Here is a 10,569-nt window from a genome sequence, read left to right as displayed (position 1 = left end):
ATTTGAATTGGAAAACCTTTCCCCGGGCTGTGTATCTTTTGGGAATCTCTGATCTGGAGAAGACCTGACCCCTCATCCACCTGTCACAGAGGAGTACAAAATAAGGTGGCCGCTAGGAGATGCGGCCAAACCATGCAAGCTATGTTTTCTCCCCAGCTGAGGGTGGGTGTGAGAGGTTCTTCCTTCCCTGGCTCTTCAGCCCATATATTGTATAAAATACTTTTCAAGGCTGAATATAAGCCCTCTGTTTTGCATGAGATTTACATTCTTGAGAAACTTAGTGTACAAATCAAATGAAATTTTGCCTGCCAGAGAAGCTGGCTTTTCAAAATAAATTTGAGGTCAACTTTATGTTTAAAAAGAAGGATGGGGCTTCCCTGGTGGTGCAGTGGTTGAGAGTCCGCCTGTCGCAATGCAGGGGACACGGGTTCGTGCCCCAGCCCGGGAAGATCCCACATGCCACGGAATGGCTGGGCCGGTGAGCCATGGCCACGGAGCCTGTGCGTCTGGAGCCTGTGCTCCGCAACGGGAGAGGCCACAACAGTGAGAGGCCCGTGTACCGCACACAAAAAAAAAAGAAGGATGTCTTTTGAAGGTGAATAATCATCCTGGTTCATGTTTGTAACTTTGGAATTTTGAATGAGATTTGGATGGATGTAGGGGGTGGAGGATGGGACTATCTAGAGATCCATCTATGGTTTGCTTTTAGGTTGCAATTTAAACCTTACTTTAAAACAAACGCAAAACTTAAGCAGATAGGTGTGTTGCAGGAGCTACTGCTAAAGAAATAAGAATTTTTAAAAAATTTATTACAGAAAATTTCAAATATATATTAAAAGTAGTAGAAAGCCTAATGTAAAAAACCCAGCCTACTTCTTTTCGGCCGGAACAGCCATCTTCCAGTAATTCGCCAAAATGATCAACACAAAGGGAAAGAGGAGGGGCACCCGCTACATGTTCTCTAGGCCCTTTAGAAAACATGAAGTTGCTCCTTTGGCCACATGCATGCGAATCTACAAGAAAGGTGATATTGTCGATATCAAGGGAATGGGCACCGTTCGAAAAGGAATGCCCCACAAATGTTACCATGGCAAAACTGGGAGAGTCTAGAATGTTACCCAGCATGCTGTTGGCATCATTGTAAACAAACAGGTTAAGGGCAAGATTCTTGCCAAGAGAATTCATGTGCCTATCGAGAATATTAAACACTCTAAGAGCCGAGACAGCTTCCTGAAACGGGTGAAGGAGAATGATCAGAAAAAGAAGGAAGCCAAAGAGAAAGGGACTTGGATTCAACTGAAGCACCAGCCTGCTCCACCCAGAGAAGCACACTTCGTGAGAACCAATGGAAAGGAGCCTGAACTGTTGGAGCCCATTCCCTATGAATTCATGGCATGATGGGTGTAAAGAAAATAAAAGACCTGGACTGTGAAGAAAAACCCAAAAAACCCAGCCGAGACAATTAACAACTCATGGCCAATCCTGTGAGAACCATGGACTTTGGAGCCAGATGACAGATCCAGAGTATGAACTTTACAGTACAAGACAAATAGGATTAATCCTAGTGAGGCTGCACAAATGCCCTAGACTAGAGCCTAGAGTATGGGGAGAAGGGCAGAGAAATTCTTATTTGGCAATCAAAGAAGAAACCTGAGACTTAAAAAAAAAAACCCACCCCCCCCCCCCCAAACACACACATTCACATTCTGTCTCTGTCTCTCTCTGAAGGACGCACAATGAAGAAGTAATAGTAACAGTGGTTATTGTCAGGGAGGGAAAGGACCAGGGAGGAGATTCCTTTTTCATTATACATTTTAAAAGTAACTTGTTAAAAACAAACATCACGAAGCTTTGCAGCACCCAAGTCCCCTAGGTGTGACAAAAGGGCAAACTGCCCGGACTCAGAAGCACCAAATGTTATCGCATTTTGACCTGGATTTGCTGTGTTACAGTAATCTGCTCAGTTAGATGAATGGACAACCTCCCAACGCCAAGCTGTACATCACCAGGATGTATGTTTCATGTAATATAAAAAACTCTAGCCCTTAATAATTACACGGGTGTATACATTTGTAAAAATTCACTGAGCTGTACTTTTAAAATTTGTACACTTTATTATATGTTCATTATATTGTACTCCAATAAAGTATTATTAATAGCAACAAAAATCTCAGCTTTGTGTACAAATAAACCAAAGAATCACCATTTGGGGGTTTATTGGGTTGGCGGTTCGGAGAAAACTGTTGTTTTGAGAAAACACGCTGCGGACTTCCTGCAAAAACTTGCTCTTTGGAAACTACCACTACAGCATGTGCTTTTGGTTAAGCATTCCATGGCTGAAACGCAACTCGATGCTAAAATGCCGAGAGGATGAGGCAAAATCTTGGCCAAGGTCAAGCTCTGCTGATGGTTTGAGAGGGGGATGGCAGCCAAATCTCTGTATTTGTATAACATTTTAAAAAGGAAAAACTAACCCCAAGTCATCTTCTGTTCCTTTTCTGAGCCAACTTTAGTCTTGCTCATTGTATCCGAGAACTCAGAGGGAGCCATATGTGCTACGGCTCAGGCTGACCCAACCTCCAGGGCCAAACGTACAGATCTTGATTAGACAGGAACTAAGCCAGCTGACTGGGGCTCCAGTTGGCTCTATGAGATTTAACCAAAGATGTCAACATTTTAGATAAAGTTAGGGTCCATCTAGGAGAGGGCAGAGAAATATACTTTAGCCTCTCTTTTGGCTATCTGGTCATTTTTTCTGGAACATCAACAAAATGCCCCCAATTTGGTAGAAAATGGGGGCTCACGTCTACATCGAAGTGATTATTGTGAAAAGAGCCTCAAGTTTAGCATACTTGGTACAAATAAATCTGTGCTACACAAAGAAAAGCCAATACACTATACCCCTTTGGGACTGAAACTAAGCACAAGGATGGAATGGAAAATGTATTTCCTGCCAGGTCACAGGGAATGGATATATCGGAAATGGGAAAAATGTCTCTCAGCAGTTTATAAAATACAAACTTTACATTTTGCACATGACTCGTCTCACTGGTGGCCAGGCAAAGGTAAGCAGGACCAAGTCCCAGGCAGGTCAGGGTTATACAAAGGCAGGCCCCTGAGACTTCTCAAGTCTCCCTGGGAGTTAACCTTGTCTTAGGACTCACAGATGGAGAACAATGTGTTAACACAGTGGGCCCCTCAAATTTTCTTAGGCAGTCCTGACAACATAAAAAAAGAGAATATTTTTAACTTATTGGTTTAATGTTTTCCTTTTCAAGTATCCAATTCTATTCAATTCTTTCTCTATAGCACAGCCTTAATTTCTCCTATCTTTAAGCTGAGAAACATTCTTCCCCCTCCTCACCCCCCCACCAACATCCTCCCATTACAGCACTTGGCAAAAGCTACCTCATTTCTACTCTGTGCTTTTTCCTTGTTAAGCCTTACAGCACTGGCGATGTGGGTGAAGATAAAGATTTCTCTTCTTTCTTTACTGTTAATTAGTGAACTGAATAGAAATGTGAGTTCCCTAAGGCCACACATCGTACAACTCTGGTGAGAAGAGTATTTTGACCTCCAGCGGAGCTCCAGATGGAGGGAGCAGGCTTCTCCCTAGTCAACGAGGCCAGGAGGACACCGTGTGTCATCCTGTTTCCCTCACCCCCTTCCTTTCACGCACAGCCTCCATTCCCAGGGCTGGGGGTGGGATGAGAGTGTGCGATGAAGCAGAAGGTACACAGCACCCAAGGGAAAGTGCCACATAAAGAAACGGTGGGATGTATTACAGAATGCTACACTAGTAGGGCCCCTACAGCACATCTAATTCAAACTCCTAATTTTACAGGTAAAGAAAGGAGTCCAGAAAAGTTAAGTGATTGGCCCAAAGACACACAGCTGTTGACCACAACCAGAACCCAGGTCACTAACCCACTCCTCTGATCCTCCAACACACTATACAACTGAGTTTAGGAAAAAGCAAAATACGAAGTCCATAGACTATACTCCCATCACCCCCACCAACAAGATAAATGTACCTTCTTTAAAACTACCTGTGCCTCAATCTCCTATTTCTTTTCAGCCCTGTTAGCTTACTAAGCTCAAATTTTGGATTCTTATCCAGGACTTAATAGATACCCTGGTGGTCTGGGTAGTCAGAATCCCAACTCTGCCCCAGCATGTTGCAGCCTGAGAAGGGAGGTCTCTGGGAAACAGGAGTAGAATATAAGGAGCCTCTCCAACTCAGGAATATCTGAACCACACATCATGCTTATAATAATGCTGACTGTAAACTCAGCAGCTCTGGAAGCTTATGCTGGCAGAAAGGCAACAGGCTACCTATCGAGCGAGAGAAAAATTCAAGAATTAAAAACAAGGAAGTTGGGCTTCCCTGGTGGCACAGTGGTTGAGAGTCTGCCTGCCGATGCAGGGGACACGGGTTCGTGCCCCGGTCCGGGAAGATCCCACATGCCACGGAGTGGCTGGGCCCGTGAGCCATGGCCGCTGAGCCTGCGCGTCCGGAGCCTGTGCTCCGCAGCGGGAGAGGCCACAGCAGTGAGAGGCCCGCGTACCGCAAATAAAAAAAAAAACAAAAAAACAAGGAAGTTGCAAGGAGGGCAAATGCTTTGAGTTCAATCTGGAGGGTATGAGATTAACTAGCTATCTCCATTCAGTCAGAGCACAGAATGACCTTTTAAGGCAGCAAGTACCACTGCCTTGGAGGAGGAAACAGCCCAGGATGTGTGAACTAGGTCCTTTGACATTCCCTATTCCTATGCACAGCAAGTCAGCTCTTGGTTATCTCCCACGTGATTGCCCATTTGGTCCAGTACACACAGCGTCTAGGGACTGCCAATAACCAGAATTGGCCACAGACAAAGCTGGTTAGAAGGAAACAATGGTCTAATGTACTTCCCACCTTCCCAAATAACATGTTGCCAGTTAAGTAAAGGACCTTGGTGCCGCAGGCAAAGACATCTCCCTGGTAGGGTAGGTGGAACAGGTACTTTTGAACAAGTGGAACGAACATTTGGCTGCATGTCAGCCCTGCTCCATCACCTGATGCAAAACTGTCCCAGGACTGGGGAAAGACAGAAGGTATTTTTTTCCAGCATGAGGGGGCAACTTGGTGAATACCTAAAAAGAATAACTGATTTCCAAAACAAGAGTATTCTGAGGATTATGTATTATTTTTATACTACTCAGATCAAGAGTTAACTATATGAGAATCATTCTTATACCCTCTTACAGCTTATTTCATCCAAGAAAAACTGATTCTCACTGTATTCCTGAGGGATGAAGTACTCTAAAAAAATGACCAGGTAAACCACAGAAAAGACAAGAGACCAGAAAGAAGGATCCTTTTAAAATACGTAACAATTAGCAAACTAGAAAACTGAGAAACTCTGATACCTCTCAGAGGATGAGACACAATGAAGAAAAAAACAAAAAAAAGGAAGAAAAGGTAAATGAATGAATGAAAAACTCAAAGAGGCAAGGTAACAAAGAAATTATAGTCAAATGTTAGGGTCCCAAACATTAGAACACAAAGCTGAACAAAAGCTCTTTCTGCTTGCTGGGTCCCTAAGAGTCTAAAATGAGGGATTAAAATGGCTTTATTTCAACAGAACACATTTTGTCATCTGATCTCTGTCTGTGACATGGATAAGAATAAGGAACTTATGGCTGCACTCTTAAGAGGCAACAAATCCCTGAATATTGTGCCTTGTTCACTTAAGGATGGCAAATCACTAATTGCTTGTCAATCAGGAAAAAAAAAAGTCTATAGCTTTTATTTTAAAATAAATTTTTTTTACATTTTTATTTTAAAACAAGCTATTTCCAAAAAACACTGCTGCAAGGGGGAATGAGGCAATAAAGGATGGGAGACAGAAGGGAAGCAGAGAAAAGACTCTGAGCCTGCAATTTCAACGATCAGGCACATTCAGAGAGGCCTTTGCTGTGACACTGTCCGCTCACCTCTACTCACAGGGGAGGAAGCTCAGCAAATGCACTGGGACGTGAGTTAAAGGGTCAAAGGGAAGCATTCCCTTCACAGAAATTCCTAAAAGGTGATATCAATTTGTACTCACTCCAGCAATGTGAGTCCCCCTCCTCGCAACCCGATTTCTAGGGTTCTAACCTAAAAAAGTTAGTAAAGATATGGTCAAAGATTTATACACAAAAAAGTTCATCACAACATCATTGATATTAACAAAGGATCTGAAACAACCAAAATTTAACAGTGTGGGAATGGATAATAAAGCAAGGTAGAGTTACTGCAAATCTACTTTCCAAGATTTAAAGACACAAGAAATTACTTGTGATACCATGTTAAATGAGGAAAGAAAATTGTATACCAAGCTGTATATATGACTCTCAAGTTTGTTTAAACACCTTACATGTTATATGCATTTTTCAATACTGAAAGGAAATTCATAAACATACCAGCAGAGATTAGCTCTGTGCTACATGGAGGGAAGATGGATTTTCATTCTTTCTTTAGATTCGTCTCTAACAAGCATACACATTACTTTTGTATCAGAAAAAAATTTTATGTTAAAATATGCCCGCCCTAAAATAACTCACTAGAGATAGCAATTGTCAGTCTTAGAGAAAGGCGTCCAAGGCTGACTCAGAAAACAAAAAGATTCAAACCTACACAGTAACTGCTCTGAAAAGGATGAGAAATCGAGGGTGCCACAGTCTAGATGTTTCCTCTACCGTGGCTGCTGGCTCTACATTACTAAGCTTTGCAGGGAGCTCTACTGGAGAAACCATTCCTCCTTCCGCAGCAACCACAGTGTCTTAAACGACCTCTTAACGTGGTTCTCACCTCTCAGTATGAGGATCACAGGGAAAGAAAGGAAGAGCCTACTCTCGTTTCGGAGGAAGACGTTTTTCTTGTAAAGCTGTCAAAATGACTCAAAGTGAGATAGACACAATCTGAAACATAACTCATGAGTTACGTTATTTTTTTAATTTATTTAATGAGTTATGTTTAGGACCTGTGTTATCAATGCCCCTTATTTCTCAAGAATGAATATAAAGCAAGATCTACGACGCCCCCTTGTGGCAAGCCTGACTACGACAACCATTTATCCATCCCCACGGTTCTCCGCCCCGGGCTGTGGGCAGTAAGAGCCTCTGAGGAACCTCGCCCCTAATAATAAACTTAGTGTGTTGAACAAACGGTCCCCAAGGCAGCTGGTACTATTTGTCTTCAAGACTTTCTAGTTTAGATCCCAGAGACACCTATTCGAGGATGAGTGGGGATGAAAGGGCAGAGGAAGAAACTGCAGGGTGTGCATGTGTCGTGGGCCGTTGTCGACAGGCCAAAGCTGTTGGCGGAGGCACACGACGACACCTGCACACATGTCATGGGCTGCCACACGGCAGGGACCTATAGCATAAAGATCTCCTTCCCCAAGAGTATCTGCCGATTTTATAAAATTATGAAGAAAAAGGTTTTACATTTACAATCAATGAACTTTGTGCTTAGAAGTTGTTTTATTTACCAGTGTTAGAGCAACCATCACCAACTCGGGCACAATTCCGAAAGAACAGAGCTCTTGTTGAATTCTGGCCATAAAGCTCTTTTTTAAGCTTGTTAAGATCTTGTAAGGTAAGAAAGTTTTCCTAATACTTGATAAAAATACTAACCGCTAATAAGTTGATTCCCTACTCCAAGTGGTGGCCTCACGTTTGGAAAGATGAAACACCACCGTTTTGAACATCGAAACGTATTAATTAGTCTTGGCGTCCCAGGCATGAAGGGAGATGGAGAAATCCTCTCAACCTAACCAAATGACTCTGGGAGAGAATTAAGAGCTTAAAAGAGGTCAGTATTGCAAACCTGATGGAACACTGAAGGGACCAGATACGGATTCTGAGAAAAGATAACCTTCCTCTCAGAAAGGGATTAAGCTAAAAACCCTGCCGTTCTGGGCAGGAGGCTTGCAAGGAACAGCGAAAGGGAAAGCTGAGCAAATTATCCAAGCTCTCTTGGGAGATGGTTCTTGTGTTTCTCTGTGCCCCACCCAGGCTGAAGGCCTCTTTCCAGAAAAGAATTCCCTCCAGCGTTAGGGTGAGAACATATGGCAGGAAGTTGCTGCTTTGGTCCTGAATGTGTAAATGGGAGCATTTTCAAGCATGTGAAATAAACCGAAGCAACCCAGATGGGCTGGATCCCAACCAGGTGAGTTACCGCAGAGCACTAAGCCAAAGAATTTCTAATTATGAGGTTGAACTGGGAATATGAATCCGACCCCTTTTCGCCTCTCCAACCTCTAGAAGAATGTTTTTTCCCCTCCTAACCTGATGGGCTTGAAATACTTGACAGCTCCTGTTTGAGATGAACCAACATGCTGGACAGGGAGGAAAAGCATTAAAAACCTGAGTGTCTTGACAAGACCCTTCAGGGAGAATCCTTCATTTGTCGCCTGCACAGGGAAAGCAGAAGAGGGAGAGTAAAATGAAGGCCAAGCCTCCCATTTGTCCAGAAAAATAAAATAAGAGGGTGGAGTAAAGAACTCTCACCCTGCCCAACTAAAATTCAAGACCATAAGCTCCCCCTGAAAACAACAGCCTTGCTCCACCAGAAGCATCCTGGGATCAGTACAGGTTAATATTGTGAACTGTGTCACCAGGCTTTGACAATGACATTAAAACAGGAAAAGGTGAAATTTTCACCCCTGGCTCCAGCTTCCCAGCTGTCCCAACGTGGAAGGGAAGCAGCCATCACGACAGCTTGATGGGAAGGTCCTCCCCATATCTCCGGAGCAGCTTCTGGTGGTTGTGGTCCACTGACCACTGCTGGGGCAGGTGCTTGGGCTGCATGGAGTCCAGGAAGTGCTGCCGCCAGCGGCTCTCCAGCTGCATGAGGGAGCGCAGCCCGCCCTGGGTGTGGCGCTGAACCACCTTCAGCCCGTGCGGAATGTAGTTTTCATTGGAGATCCTGTCAGGACACAAAGTACATGGGTCTGAGGGAAACAAGCTCAGGACAGTATCACAGTGGCTCCAAATGCTATGGGCCAAGATGCTTCGACAGGGGTTTATGGAGAGGTTGCTGCATTCCTAAAGGGTTGGTTATTTTGATGCTTTTAAAAACATCCTCTTTCCCATATCTGCCTTTTTAAAAATAGTTTGGACATATAACACACAATCCAGCAGAAGGCATTTGGGGATTCTGATCTATACTTATGGGAAGGCCACTGCATAATGCTCAGCCCCCACTAGAGAGGCCCCGCTGTCTGGCTGATGATGGGTGAAGAATGTTGGTCTTTCATTGACTCCAGGGCTCCCCAGTTACTTCTTTTAAGTTACTCATTCTGAACCATACTCAGTCTTTATATTAGCTGTTCAATCAGCCTGCGTGTTCCAGGTTTTCATCACAGTGTAACACCTGAATGTAAAATCAAGGTGGTAATATTTCTTCGGTGTCTTCCTTCTTATACAAAGAATGCCAAACCACATCCACAAGACGTGCTTCTGTTGCGATGAAATTCTACCGTGGTTGCTTGGTTGCACAGCTAGTGCTGTTTAATGAGAAGATGAATCCTGCTTCCTTTCTAACTAAGATACCTTGTGGACAGTACTGTCAGCTCCTATGAATAAAGGAAGCTCCCTGCCCGGGGCTCAGTTCCTCTCCCTACAATCCATACCCTACTCTCAATCCTCGCTAACTAGCAGTGTTCGTGCCCCCTGGGTATATGCAGGGCATTTTCTTATTTAGCTCACAAGCATCCCCCTAACTTGCCTAAACTTTCCCCAAACAGCTGTTCTTCTCGGTCCTAGATATCCAAGCCCAGCACCCTTCCATCCAAGTCAGCAAGATGAATTTGTTAGAAAGGTCTGTCACTGAAAGGGCAAGTTTAGCTGTTTTAGGAAATACATTTGGGAATTGGTTAAAGGAGCCAGTCTCATTAATTTGTAATATGACCTTGGTAAGTTACTGAACGTTAACCTCGGGTCATCTAATATAAAACTTGGAAAACAGTTTTAAGAATAAAATTTAAGAATAATTTTTAAAAATTTTAAAAGATTTTAAAGATATAGGATACGTTTAGCAGTTACCAGTAAGAAACTCCTACCTCATAGGGTTGTTATAAGAAATAATTAAGGCAATTTATATAAAGTTTATTAACTTGGTGGAATAGATTAGGATATCTATACAAAATTTGTTCAATAAATATTTTTTGCTATAATTAAGTTTGTGGGGGAGGGCTGTTTTGTTTTTATAACAAAACACTAAGGCAACCAGCACAACTACCAGGATTTGCGACCTTATCGGTTTAATTATTTCAACCCCTGTTACCATTGAAAGAGGTGGCAAGTTGGGAAGCAAAACTATAGCAGGTAGCCCAGAGTTTTTATCATCTGGGCCACGTGCCCATTTATTTCTCAGGACCAAAAAATGCTTCTCATTTAGGGACACTGAACTAAATGATATGAATTCAAGTATGTACTGACGGGGAAAGAGAGAAAGCAAGCAAGGAAGGAAAAAGGTAAAAAGTAATTTAAATAGTAACAGCAATTCTGGCCAACATCCCATTCAGTAGGCCAACACCCCGG

General features: G+C 43.2%; 1 protein-coding gene and 1 pseudogene across 2 annotated transcripts in view; one reads left to right on the top strand and one right to left on the bottom strand.

Annotated features, from left to right (window-relative positions):
- The first annotated feature begins 544 nt into the window (after positions 1-544).
- Positions 545-1,433, top strand: LOC112396118 (60S ribosomal protein L21 pseudogene; annotated as a pseudogene).
- Positions 1,434-4,492: 3,059 nt separating this feature from the next.
- EXD2 (exonuclease 3'-5' domain containing 2) overlaps positions 4,493-10,569 on the bottom strand; it is a 96,837-nt gene continuing 90,760 nt past the window's right edge. For both annotated transcript variants that reach the window (XM_024739657.1, XM_024739655.1), the window contains exon 9: positions 4,493-8,953. In XM_024739657.1, the coding sequence (XP_024595425.1) occupies positions 8,737-8,953 (217 nt within the window). In that variant the 3' untranslated portion in view covers positions 4,493-8,736. The remainder of the gene's footprint in view (positions 8,954-10,569) is intronic.

The sequence above is a fragment of the Neophocaena asiaeorientalis genome, unplaced genomic scaffold, assembly GCF_003031525.2.
Source record: "Neophocaena asiaeorientalis asiaeorientalis breed wild unplaced genomic scaffold, Neophocaena_asiaeorientalis_V1.1 scaffold348, whole genome shotgun sequence".
NCBI lineage: Eukaryota > Metazoa > Chordata > Mammalia > Artiodactyla > Phocoenidae > Neophocaena > Neophocaena asiaeorientalis.
The sequence above is the reverse complement of the archived record's forward strand: the minus strand, read 5'-3'. Positions and strand labels throughout refer to the sequence as shown.